The 25,331-nt window shown below is 38.1% G+C and overlaps 1 protein-coding gene across 6 annotated transcripts; it reads right to left on the bottom strand.

Annotated features, from left to right (window-relative positions):
* Nucleotides 1–650: 650 nt before the first annotated feature.
* LOC127416856 (VPS9 domain-containing protein 1-like) lies at nt 651–20,650 on the bottom strand. Of its 6 annotated transcripts, none has more exons than XM_051656434.1 (12): nt 20,256–20,648; nt 16,450–16,512; nt 15,839–15,891; nt 15,549–15,636; nt 15,311–15,396; nt 14,694–15,217; nt 14,217–14,346; nt 13,319–13,524; nt 12,836–12,920; nt 9,971–10,075; nt 7,781–7,897; nt 651–1,864 (listed from the first exon to the last, which is right to left on the bottom strand). In XM_051656434.1, exons 1-11 carry the CDS (start codon nt 20,325–20,327, stop codon nt 7,786–7,788), a joined length of 1,524 nt encoding a protein of 507 aa, XP_051512394.1. In that variant the 5' UTR covers nt 20,328–20,648; the 3' UTR covers nt 651–1,864; nt 7,781–7,785. The 6 variants fall into 6 exon arrangements, 4 of the variants coding, with proteins under 4 accessions (XP_051512394.1, XP_051512393.1, XP_051512395.1 ...); XM_051656433.1 differs by having other exon boundaries at nt 7,785–7,897; nt 20,256–20,647; XM_051656435.1 differs by having other exon boundaries at nt 7,785–7,897; nt 14,700–15,217; nt 20,256–20,645.
* Nucleotides 20,651–25,331: the final 4,681 nt, after the last annotated feature.

Raw genomic sequence — 25,331 nt, 5'->3', positions numbered from 1 at the left:
TACTGAGGTACCAGAAACCCACAAACATACTCGGACAGCACAGAATATCTGGCATGTTTAGAAACCATGGATTATGATTAAATCATATTTTCAGATCATTCTACCGGGTTTGCAAACTTTCCCTAAGCACTCTCGCTGTGCTTTGGTGTTTGACTACAGGGCTTTTCGCAGACTTTTGAATGAGTGCCAGATCCAAAACACAGACAGGAATTGGGGCGTTTATGTAGAGGGACAAGACAAGTGGACTGGAAGGGATTTAAAGGGCCGCTCATAGACAAAGAATCACACAGTGAAGCCATTAGTGTAATGTTCATGCACTGCAGAGGGTATTCTAGGACAGAGGTTAAGCCTACTGATTCAAAGTGGCATGTTTTCTCCTATGGCCCGGAAACATTCAGTACAATCCAGCCATCTGCCCATTAGGCATCCCTGCCACCCTCTGTGCAGTCACTTGCCCTCTTCTCCCAACGATATTGAAGAACACCCAAGCCTAAACTAGCCATCAAGACTACTCTGCTTGAACAGGGCTTGTCCTTCAAATTTTAACAAACTGATTAAAATGTGGTCCAAAGCACTGAAGATGTATTTTAGAATGGTTGAGATGAGAGAATAAGAAAAAAAGTTGAGAGCTGGGCCTCAACATGCCCTCAAAGGGTTACATAGTCTTTATTATTACAAAATTTACATGCCATGCACTCCTAAACCATACTTATTTGCATTATCCATCACCCAAAAACTCTAGTTAGATATTCTAGGTAGAAAATACATGGTTTCTGTCTCTCCGGCACAGAGACAATTTATGCTAAATTCACATAACAGATCTTAAGCAAGAAAACAGACATACACTGCAGTCTCTGTACGAGTCTGCATACATTACAAAACAACTTTTTGCTCACACAAAACAAATATACATTTATGCTTTTATACAAAAACATTATTGTTATGGCTATTATATACTCAAAATCCTCTCGCATAAGTAACATCAGACAGAAGGCAGATGCTACAGCAGCATGAGCGTTTCTTAGCATATCCAAACTTTTTTTTTCACACTGATTTCAAACCTCACTTGAGTGAAAAGCATTTAAATAACTTTAGGTTAATTAAAAATATATAAAAGCTATAAAGCCTACTTGGCAAGAACCATACACAAGCATGATGTGTGTATGCATAGTAGTATATTGACTTGCAAGAGAAATACACAGCTCAGAGTATAAAAACGTTGCTAATACAGGAATTGTTTCAAAAATTTTGGCAAGCCCATATAATTTGATCATCCATTCAAACATCCATTTTCTTCCAACACAGTTAGGTTTAAACAAAGGCTAAAATTCTAAGCTAAAAATAAAATAAAATTAATGCTGCTCTATTTTTAATATTGTATATTAATTACTAAATATGTTGTTGCAGGATGCCTACTGCTAGTAGTGCTTGTGTCTCCCATATAATTTATAAAATGCTCTGGGAAATACTATTCAAACAACACAAAATTTAATGGGACTAGAAGATAAAAAGCATGTCATTAGAGCTCATTCCATTTAGAATAACCTAGCATTACCTTTCCACAAGTCCCTTCATAACATCTGGCTTATTTCATCCCTATTTAGTTTCGTATAAAAGGGTTTTTCTTTTTTGCCTTGGCTACAACACAGATTTCAGTTCTAATCACATGCTAATGAACTTTCCCTGTAATGCCTAAACCAGTCACCAGTCCTTTCAGAGTGCAGAACGGTATGAGAGGAAGATTTTAACAGAACTGCAGGATGGCAAGACCTGGGAATAAACTGACTAAGCAGAAGAGCTGATCTTGAGCAGATCCTGTTTGAGCTCCGTCAAGAGGAATGGATATCTCTGCTAGCTAGGGCACCTAGAACCAAAGCACAAACAGTTCTTGTTAACAATTTTTCCTATCATGAGACAAAAAACAAAAAAACAAACAGAATCAATTACATACATTAAACCCCTCCTCCTGAACCCCCCCCCCCCCCAGCACGCACAACAGTGGTCACCAGCAATTATAAAAAATACAAATACAAAAAAACATAAAAAAAGGTATACTTTCAAAAAAACAACAAGAATGCACATACACATCTAAACTAGAAATCCCTCTCCACTGCTCCTCCCAGAGAACCCTCCAAAAAAGCCAAGTATCCACCCCACTTCCTATCAAACAAATCCCATTTTCCCAACCTTTTAAAAAAAAAAAAAAAAAAAAAAAAAAAAAAAATCACCTCCTCAAATGCTGCCACCCCGCCCATCTCCTTGCACCACTCCCGAAACGAGGGTGCCCCAGCCAACTTCCACCCCCGAGGATGATTTTTCTGCCGATCAAAACTCCGGCTAGGACCCAATGTTTAAATGACTATCCCCAATATTAATGACTGCCCCATCACCAGTCTGGGGCTAAATGAAAACTGAGTGTCCAATATGTCACACATAAAGCTCTGAAACCTCAACCAAAATTGTTGGATCTTAACACATCCCCAAAAAACATGGGTTATGTACCCGTCTTCTGACTGGCATTGCCAGCAGGTGGGTGTGTCTTTAAGACCAAGCCTATATAATCTAGAGGGGGTCCAATAGACTCCTGTAAAATCTTAAATAGCATCAGATGCACCCTTGCATCTCTAGATGTAGACTTGACGTTTTTTAGAATCCTAACCCACACTCCCTCCTCCAATACCAAGTTAAAATCTTTCTCCTATAATCTCTTAAAAGAGGTTGAAACTCCATCCCCAGACTCTGAATTAACAGGGAGTAATACACTGATGCCTCATGACCTTTTCCAAAAGCAGTAATCACCACTTCCAGAGTATCTGCCACTTTAGGGGGGTGTATGCTACTCCCAAAAATAGTACAAAGCAGGTGGCGCAGCTGTAAATACCTAAAGAATTGAGACGTGGGGATTCCAAAATGTTGAACCAAATTTTCAAAGGATCTCAACACTCCACACTCATACAGGTCACAGAGTGTATTAACCTCCCTCACAATCCACTCCGACCAGCAGAATGGGGACTTATTAATATGTAATTTTGGGTTCAGCCATATGCTCGAGGCAACATTTAAATAAATGTCCGAATTAAACAATCTGGACACTTTTGTCCATACATACCAGATAACGGGGTGTAATTTAACTTCTCCGGTTAGTTTAATAGAAAGGCTTTGCAATGGAAAAATAGGGAGGGAGGGGCTCTCTCAAGTGGAAGTGACCAATGAGCCAAATGTCTGAGACCAAATGCATAATAATAAAACAAAATCTTGGGTAGGCCTAGCCCACCTTTGTCAATCGGCCTATGCAACTTGCAATCTGGGACATTTGCCATTCCAAATGAAGGACTTTGCTATGCTATCAAATTGCTTGAAATAAGAGGGGGACATCTACAGGGAGCGACTGTAGTTGAATTTTGGAATACAATTCATTTTAATAACATTGATCCGGAAGGTTATCGATAAATGTGATGAAGCCCACCTGCCCACATCGCTCGAAAACCTTTTTATTAAAGGGTCAAAATTAAATCACACAAATTAGCTAGGAATAAAATGTCCAAATACTTGATGCCCTGTTTGGGCCACTGGAAGGCGCCCGGCTGAAAAGCCGTTACTGGGCAGTACACTGTCAGAGCCAAATCTTCGGATTTTGACGAACTGACTCTGTATTATGAGAACTTAGAAAAGGAATTAATAATTCTGTGGAGGCAAGGCATAGATTTTGTGGGGTCAGAGATGAATAATAAATATAATCTGCATAAAGAAAAAGCTATGTGCCACACCTCCCATCACCACCCCTGGAAAATCATCTTCCTTTCTTATCGCAAGCACAAACAGTTCTAATTAAACGAAATGAACAAGAACAGTGTGAGCCAACTACTTTAAGAGCAGAATCTGTAAAGAAACAAATACAAAAAAATATTAAATTATGAATTTAAGTGTTCTCCATCTCTCTGGCAGAGGTGGAAAGTTTGTTTGACGTTTCTGCATGTTTAACTGTCTCCATTGGGTAATCAAACTAGAACTTAAGCCACAGTAGGCAATCATTATTTCAGTAACTCAACCTTAAACAGAAACATTGCCCTATGGCCAAACAGAATCCATGACATTTCACTTGAAGTTTGGTTGAAAGTTCAACAAGGTCAATATAATCCATCCATTAAGGTAAGAAAGCATTTTGAGGATGATCTATCCCTTTAAACTGTTTTGCAGTGGATGAATGAACACACTTCGGCTAAACAGTCATTGCAGGTGAAGCGTGGCATTTCAATGCGCATCTCAATGTGGGCCACCTTAGCATAAGTGACAGCTTTACAGACAGTGCGCTTGGCAAATTAAACGTTTAGATAAAATGGGATAATTCGGTCACAGGCAATTTTGATGAAGTGGAATGACATTGTCGGGTAGTGTTAGCAGTTTAGTTGATCTTTCCCTGGCTGTGTGTATTGCAGAGGAGGGTCTACAATATGACTAAGTTCTTGCAGACTTGCAGATGATAATACCAGAAGAGCACAAAGCTATGAAGTCTATCAAATAATAAAAGGAAATCTGGAAAATCTATTGGTAAAACATCTGTTCAAGTGATCCATTCAGCTCTAAATGTTACTATGATGCTGCATCCACTGCCTTAGTGATGCTGTGTGTGTGTGTAATTTGCATCACACACACGATATACCAGTGCGCATAAAAACAAAAGTACAGTATACTTGGGACCAGTGTTTCCAACAGAATTTAACTCTTCCAGGGGGGAAGATATAATATAATTATTATAGAAATTTGGCAACTATATTTATATAGTTTATTTATTAGATATTATTAACATTTTAATGTTTAAATGTAAATCGCGAAAGTATCTGTAGCTAGCTACACATCAAATGAACACTGATAACACTGATTCAGTGAGTTCATTCAGTCAAGGATTCATTAGACTGCATTTTGCGATGGGGCCCACTTTTCCTCATTTTTTTGAACCAAGTGAACTTGATTATATCATTATAATATAACACTGAATAATTATAATAATACTTAAGTAATAACAATAATAACAATTATTATTACTCCATTACGAAATTACATAAATATATTACAATTGTATTATATTAAATAAATATTATTATTATCATTATACAAGTAATATTTATCTTTTATTTAACTTGCCATGGGATCTGGTTAAACCAGTGAGATGCTCTAATCTCCTCTTCGGTCCACAAAAACCTGTTTTAATAGGGTTGTTTCAGATTTATTTAGTAACTTGTAGAGGCCAATTAAAGTAAATTTAAAGTGCTGTAAATATAACAAGTTCAGCTCAGTTACCAAGCCAAACGCAACACATTTGTTATTCTGTGCACAGGTTGAAATTCGTGGAGTGAGCACAGAACCGAGCTTCGCAAGAGCAGGCTGTTTGATTTTATCATAGCCCTTCGCGGTTTCATATTTAAATAAGGTCATTTCTTGATATTGATTTTATTTTGGTGGATCATTCAGCCCTACACAATGCAATAGGAAGACAGGTTGTTTTGTGTTATTTCGTGGCATGTGCTCTTTAAATCTCATCACATTCAATTCAGACTGCAAGCTCACAACTTTTGCTGTGGCGCTGAGATTCAGCAAAGCACTGCTGCCAGAAAAACTGCTTGGGACTATACAGTGTTGATTTTTCATGTCATTTTGTAGTGTAGAAGTGTACTACATGCTCGTATGTAGTAGTACCAAGTCTGATTCATTCTAGTGAATCAGTTTGTTTGGACGGTTCCAATTCAAGTCACCGCACAGACTTTCATTGTGGTCTTGAAGTCTTTTACAGTAAAATATTTCGTTAAATGCTGCTGTTCATTCCTAAGTTTTCAAATCAGTTCAATATAAAACATATTTAATATATACAGTACTGTGCAAAAGTTTTAGGCACTTGTGAAAAATGTTGCATGGTGAGGATGTCTTCAAAAAATAATGACACAGCTTTCTTTTATCAATTAACATCATACAAAGTCCAGTAAACATAAAAAAGCTGAATCAATATTTGGTGTGGCCACCTTACAGCACCAAATCTACTAGGTACACCTGGACACAGTTTTTCTTGGTTGATAGAAGATAGGATGTTCCAAGCTTGGAGAATTTGCCACAGTTCTTCTATTTAGGCTGTCTCAATTTCTTCCATCTCTTCATTTAATCCCAGACTGACTCGATGTTCAGTGAGGGGCTCTGTGGGGGCAATGCTATCTGTTGCAGAGCTCCCTGTTCTTCTATTCTAATCGATTCTACTTGCAAAAGTAATGTTTGGGAGTCTAAAATTTATATTTCCTATTGACACACTAAAGCTGAAGATACAGTTGTGCTCAAAAGTTTGCATACCCTGGCAGAAATTGTGAAATTTTGGCACTGATTTTTAAAATATGACTGATCATGCAAAATAACTCTTATTTAAGGATAGTGATCATATGAAGCCATTTATTATCACATAGTTGTTTGGCTCCTTTTTAAATCATAATGATAACAGAAATCACCCAAATGGCCCTGATGAAAAGTGTACATATCCTTGACTGTTTGGCCTTGTTACAGACACACAAGGTGACACACACAGGTTTAAATGGCAATTAAAGGTTAATTTCCCACACCTGTGGCTTTTTAAATTGCAATTAGTGTCTGTGTATAAATAGTCAATGAGTTTGTTAGCTCTCGCGTGGATGCAATTTGCTCCTTGAAACAACCACACCGTCTTTTTCCAGAGCAGCCTGTATTTCTCCTGAGGTTACCTGTGGGTTTTTCTTTGTATCGTAAACAATTCTTCTGGCAGTTGTGGCTGAAATCTTTCTTGGTCTACCTGACCTTGGCTTGGTATCAAGAGATCCCCGAATTTTCCACTTCTTAATAAGTTATTGAACAGTACTGACTGGCATTTTCAAGTCTTTGGATATCTTTTATATCCTTTTCCATCTTTATAAAAAGTTCCATTACCTTGTTACGCAGGTCTTTTGACAGTTATTTTCTGCTCCACATGGCTCAGTATCTAGCCTGCTCAGTGCATCCACGTGAGAGCTAAGAAACTCATTGACTATTTATACACAGACACTAATTGCAACTTAAAAAGCCACAGGTGTGGGAAATTAACCTTTAATTGCCATTTAAACCTGTGTGTATCACCATGTGTGTCTGTAACAAGGCCAAACATTCAAGGGTATGTAAACTTTTGATCAGGGCCATTTGGGTGATTTCTGTTATCATTATGAATTAAAAAGTTGCCAAACAACTATGTGATAATAAATGGCTTCATATGATCACTATCTTTAAATAAAAGACCATATTTTCAAAATCAATGCCAAAATTTCTGCCAGGGTATGCAAACTTTTGAGCACAACTGTATATATATTTATATATAAGCATCTTAAGACAAATGTTTTTGTGAAATATCTTATTTGCCTAAGACTTTTGCACAGTACTGTTTTTTTTATAAGTTGTAATAAGGTGTAAAAGTATTTCTTCAGATTTAATGTCATCACCCTAATTCAGATTAATTCACTTATAAAGTCTCATTGTTTTTGAGCCAGAAAAATATTAATATATAATTATTCAATCAGACGGTTTTATATTTAAAATGATATTGCCACCTGTATTTTCAATCTAGTTAGCTACTTTTTGTTAGCAGCTTGTAGTGTAGCTAATTACTACTTTCAAGAGTAGTTTGACTGGAGCTTAATCACTTTAAATTAGTATTAACTTGTAGCTTGGGAAGCTACAGTAGTTAAGTGTGTGATGACATGAAGTAGAGAGGATAAACCTAAAATAATGTCACTGGCTTTACCTACATCATGAGGGTTTGGCAGCCGGGGGTGGCATCCCACCCAAGAACAATGACTCCACATAGGTCAGCGCGCTCTGCAATGACGTCAGGCAGTACCCCTCCTCTCCGATCAGATACCTGTGGACATAAATAAACACTTCAATGGAGATTCATCTCACAAGGGAAAACAATCTCTCCTCCACAGAGGGTCAACTTCAGATGAACCCATCAGCTAATGAGGCTAAGACACGAGATCAAGCTGAAGCCAAGAGAGTCAATGTGTAATGTGTTAGAGAGTGTGAAGACAGAATGTAGAGACAGAGAAACAAAGAGAGAAAGAGACAATCCTGTTCATTAAAGCAGTTTAAGATACCTGTACATAGGCATATTTTGGTGGGTTTTGTTTAATTATGACTAAGAATGAGTAAACTTCCTATCACAACTTTGCTCTCATGCACTATATTGAGTCCCGCCCAAGCTTCCAAGACACACAAACATCTCAAGAGCTTTTATTTGTATTTTTATATAGAGAAAAACACAAACCAGAATATCCCCACATGTCTTTTTAAGTGCCAATGTAACCAGCTTGTAAAAATGTCCAGTTTTATTCTGATAAACAGAGCTCAGGGCTGTGGTCTGAGTAGACACGCAAGGGTACAGTGCAGGAGGGGTGATAAATACCCACAACGCCGCTCAGGAAACAGGTCAAATAGTCACCCCCACAAACTGAGATCTGACTGTGCTGTTACCCTCTGCTCAACAAATACATAAACAAAGTTGGGCTCACATTACCAAGACATTTGACATTTTGTTTGTTTTATGGGTTTATCAAAATAAGTTTAGACTTGAGGGTATTTTCACTTGTATGGAAATATTTGTGCATAGAACATGGGAGGGTGCAATAGACACAATTCGATTATTGGCAAAGGATTAGGTCTGGCTCTGTCAATCTTTGCTGCATGCCCAAACGACAAAGAGAATGTGCCAAATCAACATTACAGCAGAAGGATGAGATTTGACAAGCCAGATTTCCAAACAGCGTCATACACTCAACTATTATTAATAAAGCTAACATTTTGACAAATTCTCAGGCTGTTTGAGATTTGATGCAACAGTGTGGCCTATTCAGTCAGGTAAGTGTAGATCTTTTTTTTCACCCATTAACCACATTTACATTAAATTCTAAAGAACTTGACAATTTTCCCCCATAAGCTATTGGCTATCTGTATAACACGCCTGAAAAGAAAAACGATTGTTGCCCTACACTTTAAAGGGATAGTTCACCCAAAAATGAAAATTCTCATCATTTCCTCACCCCTCATGTCATCCCAGATGTGTATGACTTTCTTCTGCAGAACACAAATTGTGATTTTTAGAAGAATATTTCAGTTCTGCAGGTCCATTAAATGCAAGTGAATGGGTGCCAAAACTGATGCTCCAAAAAGCACATAAAAGCAGCATAAAAGTGTTTTAATCCATATCTTCAGAAGTGATGTGTTTTTGGTGACTCACAAGAATGTGAAAGTGATCTGTTTCTCACTCACACCTATCATATCGCTTCTGAAGATATTGATTTAACCACTGGAGTCTTATGGATTACATTTATGCTGACTTGTGGGATTTTTGGAGCTTCAAATTGGCACCCATTCACTTGCATTGTATGGACCAACAGAGCTGAGAAATTTTTCATTTTTCATTTGTGTTCAGCAGATGAAAGAAAGTCGTACACATCTGGGATGGCATAGGGGTGAGTAAATGGTGAGAATTTTTATTTTTGGGCGAACTATTCCTTTAAATAGGCCAGTTAATCATTCTCTGCTAATACTACACAGCTCTCTGGGGTACTTTATTCTGATTGGACAATCACTGCATTCTACAGTTAAACATTTTCGTATAATTGACTATAATTGCCATTCTCTCTCTCTCTCCCTCTCTCTTTCCAAGTCCATTTATGTAGTTATTTGGCTGGATATTATCCAGTCACCCAGTCATTATTACAATATAAACCTCTTCAGGGTGATTAGCTGACAGTACATTATCTATTACTTATCTGGCTGAAGAAAATATTGCTGGCTACGGCAGTGCACAACTTAGCCTGCGTTCGTAAATTTGTGTGGTGAATTGCAAGCATTCGCAGTTCACTTTCAGTCCATAAAGAATGTTAGTTTAAGAAAGGAAAGATTAGAGGAACGCTGGATGTTGAGGACACACCCCTCATGGATGAACTCTTCCAAAGCAGCACATTCAGAAACTAGCTGAGGCATTTCACTGCGTAAAGCCACAAATGCCAGAATGGGCAGCAGGTCATCGGCCCCACTGAAAAAGAGAGAGCAAATGGATTAGACCTTCTCTAGACAAAATTATAAGTGTAAACATATTCTAAGAAATATCTTGCATGCAAGATAAGCTTGTCTATTGTCTTATAGATCACATAAACCCCCATCATTCGTGCCGAAGGGACGGCTTGCGTGAGAAAGTTGCTGGGTGTCCCCTTTCCTGCCGGACTGCAGGACACCTGATATGCTCTACACAGGTGAGAATAGATCTGCATTCCATCATCTTCCTCAAACACTGCTTTTGCTGTGCTATCAAAAATAACGCTCACGCACAGTGAAGGCAAGCTGGGATGACGCGGTCCTTAGCTTGTTCAAGCCTGTTCACTGGCACAATATGAGCAGCCAACTTGATTTCCTTGGAACGGTAAGTGCCAAATTTGAGTTTGGCAAAGTAAAAAACATACCACCAAGAGGATTTTAGTAATGTTATTTCAAGAAAAACAAAAGAGAAAAAAGAAAAAAAGGTAATGTGGATCAATATTGACCTTCTTGTCCAAAAAGACAAAAGAATTAGACAATAAAAAGGACAGACAGAAGAAATTACTTCCATGCAGAAGGAAACAGAGCAATATAAATTCTAAGTGTGTGCGAATGTAATCCAGAAAGAGAAGAGAGCGAAAGAGACAATGGAACAGAACAACCGAAAGAAAGGGTGAGAATTGCTAAATTGTTCATGTTCATGCATGCATGAGGACATTCATTCTCCTTCACAACCAAAACACAAACTTTAAAGTAAAGTAAAAACAATTAAAAGGCAGAACGCGCCTCGGCTGTGCGACCGGGGCAAAATCAGGGCAAGTCTCACAATGAAACATTTTCATTCAGATCGCTAATGCCTTTAAAACATGATCATCTTAAAACCAAAGTTAAAGCACGGAACGGAAAACACCCAAATATGGTAATGAACCCAAGCCATTGGATTGGATTCGGCTCTCAACAGCATGTTGTTCTGATAGAACATACATATGACTAACCGTACACCCAGTTTCTCAGGGGCGGTTATAAGAGCTGTCGATAGTTCTCAGAAAACATGCACGTGCATCAGCCATGGACATGGCGCGCCACACCGCTAAGCATGTGCGTCACTAATGAGCCAGTGCTCTGCAAGCCGTTATGCAAAGAGACATGTAGATTTGATCCCAGGGTTCATTATACTAGGAAACGTGTAGGATGCAAGAAAACAAGAGAGAAAAAGGAACCGGCAGCTTGATTTGATGGGTGGGGTGGGGTGCGGTGGGGGCAAAAGTTTACAGACATCATAACGGCCCATATAATCTCCCTGCACAGTTTTCCATTTACAGGATGCTGGCGAGAACTCGCACTTCTACTCTCAAGACTCCAGATGAGTCTGGAGGAAAGCATCTTAAATTTCCGACACCAAATGAGTGAAGCTGATGCTGAGGTCTGTGGCAGATTTACACAAGTTGCCAGACAGACTCAGCAACACGCAATAAACAGATTCCATACTCTTATCCCCACTGGGAATCTGAGCCAAATACAGTCAATCTGATAACCTGGAATAAATACATTTATCAGTAGAGATACGAACAACACAAATGCAATTATCCTCTAATAATTCCTCTATTCCTCTAACCAATATCCAGATAAGATTTTTAGTTTGTTTTATTTCTACTTTGACAATAAAAGCATAATCATTAGAATACAACAAAAACTTAATTATGAAATTAAGATTAATAATAATAGTTGTTAATATAATTAATTTTTTTATATTGCCACCTTATTTTGTTGTTTTGCAATCTAATGGTCTGCTTTTTCATATCTTTCTTAGATAGGCCCACCTTAAACTCACACCAGTGGTCGAGCCAAAAATTGACATGTTGGACCGGCTGGGATACCCAAACAAACACAACAATGCTGAAATCACAAAGCCAATGCTTACACTTTGAGGAGATCAATCTACCAATGGCTTACTTATATAGTTGTCCGTGCATATTAAGCTGGAATAGGAAACAGTATTTTATCATCAGAAAATTACATCACCTTTAAGCTTAAAAGTGCACTCAGTAATTTTTTATCCATTACGTTTTTCTCCTAAAGAAATGAATAGTAATTTTGAAACGTGTATAAAGCTTAGGCCAAGAAAAATGTGCTGAAATGCTGCATCAGGACTTTGTGTGCTGGAACACATGTTCCTATGGTGCATCCTGAACTCAAGACCTTTCAAAATAGTTGTGGCATCATGAGCTAGTAAGACAAATCGTAGAGGCACCAATACATTGCTATGCAAATGTACAAAAAAAAATAATAAAATAAATTAAAAAAAAAAAACTTGTCTACTCCAGTGAATTTAGCCTCGCTTCATAACATATGCAAGGCTACAACTCTGGGCCAGAGAGATCTGTTCAGATCAGTCAAAGATAAAGTTCACTTTTGGTTAGAATAATTGGACCAGTCGTACTGCGGAACTTAACTTTCACTTTCCTGCAGCAGTTCTAGACACAGTCCTGCTCTCAAAGTGCATCAAGGCCAAAGTGTGTTCCAGACAGGGCGACCCACTTAGAGAGGAAGTCAGCTCAGAGCACCCCACGGAGGCCAGAGGGTCAAGACGGAACCCCTGCTGAGCGTTGGCCTCCGTGGGGTCTGATGAAGTCTGACACAGGGCCAGCGGACAGGCAGGAGTTCGTTCTTAAAGTCTGAACTCCAACATAAAGTTCCATTAAGCACATTTCAACTTTTTAAAGAAAGAGAGCAAATTACGTGTGGTGACATGTAGACTTACATGGCTGCTGATTTGGGTGGAGGGACATTTTCTTGCAGGAGGCGGTACTCTTCAGCACAAGCACAGATAATTCGTAGGGTTTGCACTACAATGAAAAGCAAGAGATTTTCAAAAAACTCAAGCTAGGATTTAAAGACTTGTGGTAACGCTTCGATTAAAGGGATAGTTCACAGAAAATTCTGTATTCATTTACTCACCTTGATGTTGTTCCAAACCTGGAGGACTTATTTTTTCCTGTGGAACACAAAAGGAGATGACAGGCAGAATGTTAGAAACTGACAGCCACAGTCACCATTCACTTTCATTGCATCTTATTTTCCATTCAATGGAAGTGAACGGTGACTGAGACTGATCGTTATGCCCAACACCTCATTTTGAGGACCATGGAAGTCATATGGGTTTTTAACAACAAGAGAGTGAATAAATGACGACGATTTTAATTTTTGGGTGAACTATCCCATGAAGCAATCTTAAAGATCTTACCTATACAATCCAGTTTCTTCTGAGGACAATAGTCTTTACATAGAAGTCTCAGCTCCTGTACTGCTGACTCATATGGGTAGAAACCGTGCAGCACAGCAGGGTCTCTGGGGAACAATTTGGATTCTATACCAACATCACCAGGTGAAACATTATGATAAAGACGCATGCTGCTCTCAACAGCCAACACCCGTTCTCGATGCACCTTCCTAAAAGCATCAGAAGATGACAGAAGGAAAAACATTAATATGCTATTTGTATTAAATGAACCTATTGCAGCTATGAATGTGCTTCCATGAATATTTGAGACAAAATTCTTTGAGTTCTTAGGCAGGTCATCATAACTGAAGATCTCAGGTTCAGAAGGTTTATTTCAGTTTGACATTTGAGAGTTTTCAGCTGAAGAGTGCCATCTACTGCTCAATGTCTAGATAATTCAAACAATCATGACTTGGCAATATACCATCCAACAATTAAGCTGACCTAACATTGTTATATATTTTGAATAAGAGCTGAATCAAGACCGTCTAAATATGTAAACAGATGGATCAAGATATCTCAAAGGAATCTACTTCACCACCAAAGCATTGTAGTTATTAAAATGAAGCTATGATGTGTGTTTTAAAAAAATGTAAGATTTGTGCTTAGTGATACAGATTTTTTTTTTTTTTTTTTAAATAAAACGTACACACATAGACATTAACATTACATAAGATGCATTTAATATTTGCTGACTATGGATGCATTTTATAAACAAAATATGTACAACTATCAACAATAATTTCAGATATTATTTTAATCCCTATGAAATCATGTTTTGTGTCTTTTAGTTCATACCTATTCGCTTTAACTGACATGCAAATTGCTGTGCTTCGATCATTCAATTAATGTAATATATTACCTGAACAGTGCCAACAGAGGGCGCCAAATAGGTGTGAAGAAGACTTCCTCTATACTTGCCACACATTGGTCTTTAGAACTTGCAGTGTTGAGACATTCAAAGGACAGAAGACACAGAGACAGCAGGCAATCTGTTCCATACAAAGACAAATCAATTTACACAATTACCATAGAGAATTTACAAACTAGTGCATTTCATAAAGGACCCTTTGACGAACATGTTTATGGTCAATAAAGAAGCTCATGCTTGGGTTTTACTCTGGGGCATGATACAACCAAACAATTCCCACTGGCTATAATGGGGTTTTTCTGTGAATGCTGAACCCGCGTAACATACATCTAGAGTCTCAATGAAAAGTTCTCAAAAAGGGCAGAACACAACACCAAAGAATAAACAATTATTTTTTTTTTCTTTTCTCGCATGCAGTAACTGCTGCCAGTTTTCCTTTAGTGTAAAGTAACCATCTCAGTGACACACATTTACCAATAGCATTGTGGATGTCTTCGACTATGGCCTTCAGATGTTCTTTCAGAGCATGCGCCTCAAGATCTTGAATAGGAGTCTCTAGGTCTGTGCGCATTGTGTCTAAGATCACATCGCAGTCTGTGTCTTCACCACTGTAAGAAGGATCCCAGTCCAGCTGAGTAAGGATCTTTTCCAGATCTTCAAAAGAATTCTCCCTATCTGTAGCAACTAGAGTTGGGGGCTTGTCCGGGTCTGCCTCTGTGTCATTGGCGTTGAGGTCGTGGGACGGGGAAAGGGAGATAGAGGCATCAGATAAACTGTGTTTAAGAGCTGATTTGAGTGGGTTTCGCTGCTCCTGTGGCAAGATGGGACTGTCAGTGAGGAGCAGGCTCTGGGCACTGCAGGAGGGCTTTAAGGGTAGTGAGCAACCAGGCTTTGGGCTCAGAGGAACACGCTGGCACACTGTGGGGTACAGTCTGTTATACACCCTGTACTGAAGCCTCTTCAGCAACTTCATGACTGGGTGATCTGGGCAGCTGGGACCAGGAAAGAAAGCAGGTGACATGAAGTGAATCTAGGCTAAAACACCCAATTATTAGTGCACTGATGACCTGACACTAAGAACCTACCTGAAAAGACAGGCGATAAGACCTGAAACCAGTGTTGGATCATTTGGACTCTTTTTCAGATTAGCTCTCCAAACCTTTGGCCATTCCTATATGACCAAAAAATAAATAGTGTTACTTTAAATTGATGCGCACCCATTCATAGGTTTACCGGTATCCCTAAATGATGGATACCGCTACTGATAATAGCTACAAACATAGACAAACAAAGATCAAAACTGATGCTGCAATTAAAACTCACATGATCTTGCTCATATTCAAGCACACTTGCATAAAGAATCTGCTGCTCTTGTTCCTCTGGTGTCATAGTCCCACAGGTGGGAAATCTCCTGCATGCAAAAATGCACAACTTCATGTCCCTTCATGTGCACAAATTAACACATCGTTGCATAGTTCTAGAGAACTGCTTTTCATTAAATGGCATAAATGTACACATAAATTGCACTGTAATTCTAAAGGATGGGCAATCAAATAAAGCTACGAATAACCTACCAATTAACAATATTGTTCAGATTATGGTTCAAAACCCACCTGTTGGCTTCCTCCTGCAGCCGGAGTCTCCTCTCCTCCATTTTCCGTTGAAGCTGCTAAGGCTCAGGAAAACTCAAACCATTTATAAAAAGTTACTCCACTCAGAGTTATCAAAAGAGGGCAAACTTCACATCAAATCTAAAACACTTAATCAAAATAAGTCATTCTTCTCAATGCTCGGATTTCCATAAAACCGCAGCATACATATCGTACCATAAGAGTTTCAGCGTGAATAATCAGACTCCTCTGCTTACAGATAGTACAAAAGGTCAGAGTTGTTGACCTTCTCATCCGAACAGTCTTGTCACATTTCTTTCAAGACAGTCCAGACCTTCTATCTATTGCAAACATTGAAGACAAAGTTATCTTAACATAGACCTCAAAAGCCCTTTGCTGAACTTAAAGACTTATGTAACAACCTTTACAACAACATAACTTATTAATAATAATAAAAATATAACAATAATTAGTAGATCCAAGTTTACAAGAACAATCCAATTACAAGCATCAAGGTCACAAACTGGTATTTTTAACACCTGTCCAAGCCCATCTAGATTTAAAGGAACATTTTCGTAATGGCCACGGCTCAGTAAAGGAACTATAAAGGATACAGCATCTTGCCTAGCTTTGGCTATAATCAGATTCTCCATCATCTGCCTCTGGAGTAAGAGGGTCTGCAGAAAGGAGGAGGAATAAAGAAAGAAAGACAACACTGTTTGCACAAGTAATTAAATCAGTAATACAACATTTTACATTTATTGGTAGAAGAAAAAAAACTGCGAGGAAAAAACTACACAAACAAATATTCAACAACAAATATTAAGTTTGAAATGATTTTCAGCAATATAATGCAGCCATTCTCAAGATGGAAACTAGAATTTTCTGCCTCTTGACAAATTTAATTGGGGTTTCTTTAAAGATGTTTGTCTGAGAAAAAGAAAAACAGTTCTCATAAGTTTACATAATGCTTTTGCAGAATCTACAACATGTTTTGTAAAAATAAAATTGTCTTATATTTAGTACTGTCTCGATGAAGCTATTTGAAATAACATATTGGCAAATATTCCACAAGACAAAATAACGGCTAGAATTACACAAACCCTGTTCAAAAGTTTACATAACCTTGGTTATGTAAACACTTAATATCCTGTGTTGCCTCCTCGAGCATCAATGACTGTTTGAAGCCTTTTGTAAACTATCATTGATACTTGAGGGGGCAACACACAATATTAAGAACCAAGGGGTATGTAAACATTTTAAAAGTATATTTAGTTGATTAACTTATTATTTTGTCTTGTGGAATATACTTAAGGGACAGCTCAGCCAAAAGTGATGATTCTGTCATCATTTGCTCAACCTAATGTTGTTCCAAACCCCCATTAGAAAAGGAGATGTTAGGCAGAAAATGAGCCTCAGTCTCCACTCATATCCATAGTATGGAAAAAAAGATGCAATGAAAGTGAAGGGTGACTGAGACTAACATACTACATCTCCTTTTGTGTTCCACTGCAGAAATATATGACCCCGTTTCCAAATGGTATAAAGATGCGTTTTCAGTTGTCTGGTCACATGTGATTGGGTGAGACACATTTTGTCCACGCACGAAAGCCAGAACCAAGGAGGTTTAATACGAAGAAAAAGCTCTCTAATATGTGATTTAAATTTTGCTTGCAATAAATTTTGTTTTGTCAGTGTACACGGTTACTTTTCAAAACTTGATCTGACACTGAATGCTCAAGCAGTCTAATTAACACTTAGAAAACTCCTGATGTTGCTATAACAATGCAAAAAGCACTTACCAATTTGCTTGAAGTGAAAATCAGTCCTCCTTTCCTGTTTAATCAATCGCACGATCATGCAGAACATCTCAGGTTTTTGTTTTTTGGATTTTTCCCCTTTTTCTCCCAATCTGGAATGCCCAATTCTCAATGTGCTTTTAAGTCCTTGTGGTCGCGAAGTGATTCGCCTCAGTCCGGGTGGCAGAGGACGAATCCCAGTTGCCACCGCGTCTGAGATAGTCAACCCGCGCATCTTATCACGTGGCTTGTTGAGCGCGTTGCCACGGAGACATAGCGCGTGGAGGCTTCACGCCATCCACCGCGGCAACCACGCCCAACTCACCACGCGCCCCACCAAGAACGAACCAAATTATAGTGATCACGAGGAGGTTACCCCATGTGACTCTACCCTCCCTAGCAACCGGGCCAACTTGGTTGCTTAGGAGACCTGGCTGGAGTCACTCAGCACGCCCTGGGATTCGAACTAGCGAACTCCAGGGGTGGTAGCCAGCGTCTTTATCACTGAGTTACCCAGGCCCCCCGAACATCTCAGGTTTTTAAATCCATAAGGATCTCTTTCTCAGTGACAATACCAGCAGTGATGACAGCCAACTCGTCAGCAATATCTCGCACTCTTTGCTTTCAAATTACGTACATCACTTAAAACATGATTGCATAACTCAAGGCCAGCTAGAAGGCCTGGACTGGGACATATCCTAAAGACCACACCCACCAAGAACAAATAAATCAATCTGATTGGCTGATGAATCTGACAATCTGACTTTAGATGCCTATTCACTGCAGTGTTGAGGGATTCTGTGGAAATTCTGAAGGCCTGACGGGGTGGAGCTTAGACTCACACGCTGCTTCGGCTAAGGAGCATGGCTTCGGGCATGCGATATGTGAAACAGCTGTCACACTTTGCTTGTAAGCATCAAGGAATAAATTCTTATTGGATAAACTTTTTGTTTTTTGCTATTCGTTTGTAGATGAATTAGGAGTGGAAAGCGATTGCAAATAAGGCAAAAAGGTCAATGAGAATGAAAGAATGAAAAAAAATATTTATTAGGCATGTTACGCCAGCAGAGAAGGCTTTGCAGTTAAAATTTAATCGAAGCACAAACGTAACATTTCGAGAAGAATTATCCATTATTATACTGGAGGACCTATATTAAAAGGTGTCAGTTATCAGATGTTCATGCTTGTCATCTGTCTCACTGCATGTTGATTTCAGACACACTAAAGAAGATCTGTGAAGTTCTTGTACTTGTATATGTACGTTTTTGCTTTTTCAAATTTTCTGTTCGTACAGTTATTTCCTTTTAAATCTGCTCATAACAGGCAAAGGTTTAAATTCTTGTTGTAGCGCAGTGTTGATTGACAGCTGAGGGGTGGCGCTTCGCTGCAGTTCAGGATGCATCAGGACGGACAAGCATTTACACCTCAAATGCGATATGGTCACATGAATATTTGACAACCTCTGTATGTGGATTTAGTGATCAGATCACAAAAACGTTTTGGACCCTATTTACACCCGTATTTTGCGCTGACCACATGGGATCGTCCCACCCCAAACGCATCTTGACACTAGGTATAAAGGGGGTCTATAAGTTACACAGGATTAGAACAAGATAAGGACAAGTAAATGACTGAATTTTCATTTTGGGTGAACTGTCCCTTTAAATATTGTTTATGTCAAATAGATTGATCAGGGTAGAGCTAAATAATAAAAAAAACAAAAACAGAATGCAACTTCTATCATTCCTCTTATTTAAAAGAAAATGTTAAACACCTAACATATTCTTTAAAAGCTAGGTACCCTTGTAAGGGGAAAAAAAAGCATGTAAACATATCAGCACAACTGTATCCACATCCCACGCTTGGCACATTCAAGGACCTACGTAAATTATGATTGATTAGATTCAGCAATTTTGACTGCAACTACCAAACAATCAGAAAGCATAAAAAAAAATAATAGGCAACAAAAATTAAAAGCATTTAGTGTTCGGCCTTTATATCACCTTCGCCACATAAAGCATCAGATTTCATCTTTCAAAGGCCTTTTCTTCAAGTGGCATTTTGTAGAGGGACAGATCATTTTAAATTCTGCTACTTAAACTAGCTATTTTAAGGGGTATTTAATCTTTTAAAAGGCAAGAAGTGTGTTTATTTATATACACAATTTTTTGAAATATTTTGTTAAATTTGACAAAAGGATCTGACAGTTTTCAACCACTTAAGTCTTGATCACAGTGAAAGAAAAATCACTTTGTTGTATTTTTGCATAAACCATCATTTGCAGATGTATTTACACAGTCATAATATACCTTAGTAAATTTTTATTTTGTTTCATACTGCAAAGTTTCATTTTGAGTTAAGAAAACATTTAAGCGTATTCACATGTAGTACCTCCCTACAAAGTGTACACTAAGCAAGTACGCAGAGGCTACATTTGAAGTTTGTAAACTCGCCCCAAATTATTCTTTCACTTGACCCTCATTAAAAGTCTCACTTTTGAAGCTATTTTATAAAACAATAACGTACATTTAATATCCAACTAGGATGTTTTGCCAAGTGACAGTAAGCAAAGTAAACCCTCGGCCAATCACATGTCACAAATATGTCAAAACAAACGATACCTTCCAAAACGCCTGTAGTTTTCTCCAGTATAAACGCAGATCCAGTGGCGTTTCTCTGCGTCTCCGGATCATTCTTGAAAACTGGATAACACACAATCTTAACTAAAAGGGTCTATCAAAAGTGTTAAACGACCCTCCACCGAAACGTAAACGCGATGCTGTTCATTAAAACTGCGATAGTACGGTACCAAAAATTAAATATGAATTCTCTCAAGTGTATGCGGTAAATGTATCGCTCTGATCCGCCAACCGTTTCCCACATTCACGCAAGGCGTTATACCAGAGAAACATGTGAATGGACTTCTTCTTCTTCCGTTTTATGGCGGGTGGCACCAACGTTAAGGTGCATTATCGCCATGTGACTGAACTTTATCGCGCAAAGCCATTTAAACGAAGATGGGGTGTTCTACGCATGCGCACAATCAGGTAAGAAACCACGTTTCAGTAGTATCCCAAAAGAATCCCTTCATTGTATTGGGGTTAATCGATTGGTCACAACAGGCCAGACCATTTATCAGTTTGGTAAATGTATGTGTTTATATCAGGGTAATAAAAATATAATTGTTTATTTATATACATATTTTAAAATACACATACACATGCACATTCTTTCTCTTCCAATCATATTAAGTTTTTCCTGATTTACCAATGAGGTCTTTTGTGAGACCAGACTAGAAGTAAGTATTGCACTCCATGCCTCATAATTAGCCTTAAGTTTCTGGTTAAGACGTGATGCCTCCTTAATAGGCGCCTGTCTGTCTGTCTGTCTGTCTCTCTCTCTCTCTCTCTCTCTGTCTCTCTCACGCACACACACACACACACACATAGATATAAATATAGTACTTTAGTACAGTACAGTACGTATAGTAGTATACTATACAAAACATATTATGAACATTCTGTACAAACGGGCCAGCTATCAACTGTCAGTAGAACTTATAAGAATATAATGTACTATTAACTTCCTTCAAACAGGTGCAGAATAGATTCACCCCCTATCACAGAACTGATAGCCTTGAAAGATCAATTACTGGGGTCAATGGCCAGTGGATGTGTGTGTAACTTGTGTGAAACCTGGTGTGTCATGTGAACCATGTAATAATAAAAAAAAAACAATAATACAGCAATGAACAACCACATTTTAAAGGCTGCGGATGATGAATGTGTCCATATCAGAGCGTTCTCTTTCTTCCAGATTTTCCATCTATCCATAACCGACATAAAAACTTTTACCCCAAAAGAAACCCCACGTTCTATGAATGGCATATTTTAAATGAAGCAGGGTGCTTTAAACAACTACTGGAAAGATTATAAATGGAGCCAATAAGTAAACATATCAAATGAGGGTGATATCTCTTGAAAATGTCAAAATAGGATACAAATCATAGAAAGCAGAGTGTGCTGATATCATCACCATCATAGAACAGACCATATGAATAATTTTAGGGCTGCACATGTGCTTAACTTCATAAAAGTCTTAAATGTTTGACAAACTTTAAAGGCCCCTGAACACTTCCTATGAAATTGGAGAACGAACGGGTGTGAAGTCATGTAGACAAAATCTGGCCAAATAGAAGGTGTTCTTGAGTTTGTTTCACTGGTTCGTAACAGATCGACAGGGCGAACTTTCAGGAAAATTTCTTAACGGCTGTTAAACACCTTACTGCTATTGGTCCACGTCCATCGGTAGGTGTGATCTGGAGCTCCCCTTACTTTGAGGCCGACAGCTAATTCCCGTTTAGTCAGTTAAGATTAGTCAACATGAACACACCAGCATGTTATTAGCGAGCTGATGCACTTACCAGCATCTGTATGACTGTTTGAGAAGAGACATTTTCCAAGAACATGTAATGCAATTTTTGTTTGTTTAATTAGTTTACAAAAAGAATGAAATCTACTCAAATACAATTAAGTGCCCATTCACTCTTTTGTTTTATATGCTGCTTCACTCATGTGCCATCTGCAGCCGAAAGCCATTCACACATCTGCCCAAAGTAAGATATGCCTATCATAATTCTTTTGTCTGTATTCTACTCATTAACACTCTTTTATACACCCATCTTTGCAGTAGTATCAGTGTCATCATAAATTACAATAACAGAGTGTAATCGGCACATATTATAGCCGAGTGTAGCATTTTAGCGCATTAACACCATGAATGCAAAAGGTAAACATGACAAATTACACATTTTCTACTGCATATATACTGCTTTAAACCGAGTAGTTAAAACAGCTTGTTTTACTGACCTAGTGTGAATTCTACTGATAGAATGAGACATGATAACACACTTTAATGTCATATTAGTTGATGTTTTACATGTATTCTTTAGCATCCTCAAATTTAAATGTTCCCCTAAACACGGTGTCTGAATGTTCACAAACAGTATGTCGTTGCCCAGCTGTTTCAAACTTCTGTTTGGCTCTGAGCGAAAAACGAAGAAGCACTTTGCCGTGAGTGTGCCTTAATATATTATTCTTAAATTTTAAAGGAAGAGTTTTCAATAAGCATGTTGTGTTCTTTCTTTTATAGAGGCATCAGCCAGATGAAAAACTGACTTCTTTTTGACATATTTGCTTTGTGGTGATATTTGACAGAAGCGATTCCGTCCATTGTAAACGTTCTCAGATATCCAATATAACAAACAGGGCCATTCATTCTGGATACACTTGAAACGTAACACCATTATTAAAGATGCACTCAGTAACTTTTTGTTTACATTACACTAGCCAATGGCAATCGTCATCTTGGAGTTATACTAACACCAACCAAAGCAATAGTTTTTGGTTATCAGTGCCATTGTAGAAATGCGTTATTGCACCTATGATTCATTTATTCCATGAGTAAAAATTTAAATAATAGGGGGGTTACAGAAAAAAAAATAAAAACAGCTTTTATTAAGCTTCTGATGTGAGCATAAATCATTTTAAACATATTTTTCAAAACTATTGTGAAAGAAATTGCAAATAAGGAAAAAATACTGAGTGAAACTTTTAAATGTAGAGTTCTGAGATTGTCAGAAAATATATTTTTCAGTGTTGTTTGTATTTTGTTTTTGTTTGTTATCTTGTACGTCAGTGTATCTCAAACAGTATTGTTGGGGTTTCTGGGAGAGCCCAGCTGTGAACTCGACGATCAATAGTTTTTGGACTCTGTACCCATCATTACATAGATTCCACCACATTCTACTGCATTCTGCTGTTATGTAACACTCAGTGGCTCACCTTCTGTTGTTTTGTGACTCCACAGTCTGAAGCTTCTGGAAGACTTCAGGTGGGAGAAAGGGGGAGCCAGCTGCTCCTCCTTCTGAGAGGACTCTGCGATGTCTGTTAAGATGCTGTCTACAAAGCACTGCTGCCTCGTTAGGTGTTTCTATAGAAATAAAAGTTTTCGATATTTATGCAGTACATTGATGCTGTTGTCCTCAGTACTCAATATCAGTGGTCTTAAGGCTTACCTGTCATTTTGGGATCATTTGTTACTGCAATGACTGGAATGGTGGTCTGTTTGACAGAGGATAGTGGAGTTGGTGTGGTGGAGACTGGAGCAGTAGACTTGTGCTTTCTTTCTATGCACGATTTGACCCTCTCTAAACATTGCTCAACCAGTCTCACCATCTTCTCCACTTCCAATGGCTCCATCTGCTGTCTTATAGATCTGACTGCCAACAAAGGTAATCATGTACCGGAGTGAGAGATCTTGTTTTATCTTTAAAGAAATAGTTCACCCAAAAATTCATATTCTCTCATCATTTACTCACCCTCATGCCAGTTATGTATGACTTTCGTTCTTCTGCAAAGCACAAACAAAGATTTTTAGAAGAATATCTCAGCTCTGTAGGTCCATAAAATACAAGAATATGGTGACCAAAACTTTGATGCTCCAAAAAGCACATAAAGGAAGCATAAATTAATCCATAAGACTCCAGTGGTTAAATCCATATCTTCAGAAGCGATTCAATCAATTTAGGGAGAGAAACAGACCAAAATGAAACAATTATTTATTTTTTTTTACTGTAAATCTTGACATCCGCAGTCTCCTTGGTTTTCATGACCTCAAGCTTGATTACACTTGAGCTTGAAATCATGATCGTGCGAAGAGTCTGCAAAGGCAAGATTTATAGTGAAAAAAGAGTTACATTTTGGTCTGTTTCTCACCCAAAACCAGTTTATATACATTATATACATAGATTTAACCACTGGAGTCTTATGGATTACTTTTATGCTGCCTTTATGTGCTTTTATGGAGTTTAAAAGTTTTAATCACCATTTACTTGCATTGCATGGACCTACAGAGCTGAGATATTCTTCTAAAAATCTTCATTTGTGTTCTGCAGATGAAAGAGATTCATACACATCTGGGATGGCATGAGGGTGAGTAAATGATGAGAGAATTTTTATTTTTGGGTGAACTATACCTTTAAGACTCATTTAATGTAATCTGTTCTACACAAGTTAAGGTAAATTTGAACACACAAAAACAGTGAGTGGTCATGTGTGTAATTTACTAATTGCGCATGCACACTCTGGTCAATCAAATTCACTCTGATGTCATGATGAGTCGCTGAAGCAAATGAACAAGGCCAGATATAGAGTCTAAAAAATAATTCTAACTAAGCCAGAGACTTGTATGTCACATAAAATCTCTTCATAAAAAAAAACCTCAGGAACCTTTTTCTTAAAGAAGGAAGCTTGTTCACACCACATGACAATGACTTGGAACATGAAGGAATTGAAATGTATTGTGAAATAGCCAGCTTAGAGGATGAACTTTTTGAGACTGTCTGGAAGGAGCGGAATATGTTTGGAATGGAAAAAGAAATCGGACTAATACATTTTGAACACACAGTATGCTGGTGTGATATATTATAACTTAAGTGTAGATGCTGTGTCTTCAAGCAGATATGAGAGACGTAGTAAATATTTTTTAAGTATTCACAGTACGCCTCCTACAAGGGGATACAAATAACTACAGTGGGTGGCAGAAAGATTTTATTTTGTAACACAGCGCCATGTCCTGTTGACGTCAAGGGGTTCTCCTGGGTTAACACCTTCACACTGCACTAAAAGAATGACAAC

The sequence above is a fragment of the Myxocyprinus asiaticus genome, chromosome 26, assembly GCF_019703515.2.
Source record: "Myxocyprinus asiaticus isolate MX2 ecotype Aquarium Trade chromosome 26, UBuf_Myxa_2, whole genome shotgun sequence".
NCBI classification, from domain to species: domain Eukaryota; kingdom Metazoa; phylum Chordata; class Actinopteri; order Cypriniformes; family Catostomidae; genus Myxocyprinus; species Myxocyprinus asiaticus.
This window is presented reverse-complemented; position numbering and strand designations above follow the sequence as displayed.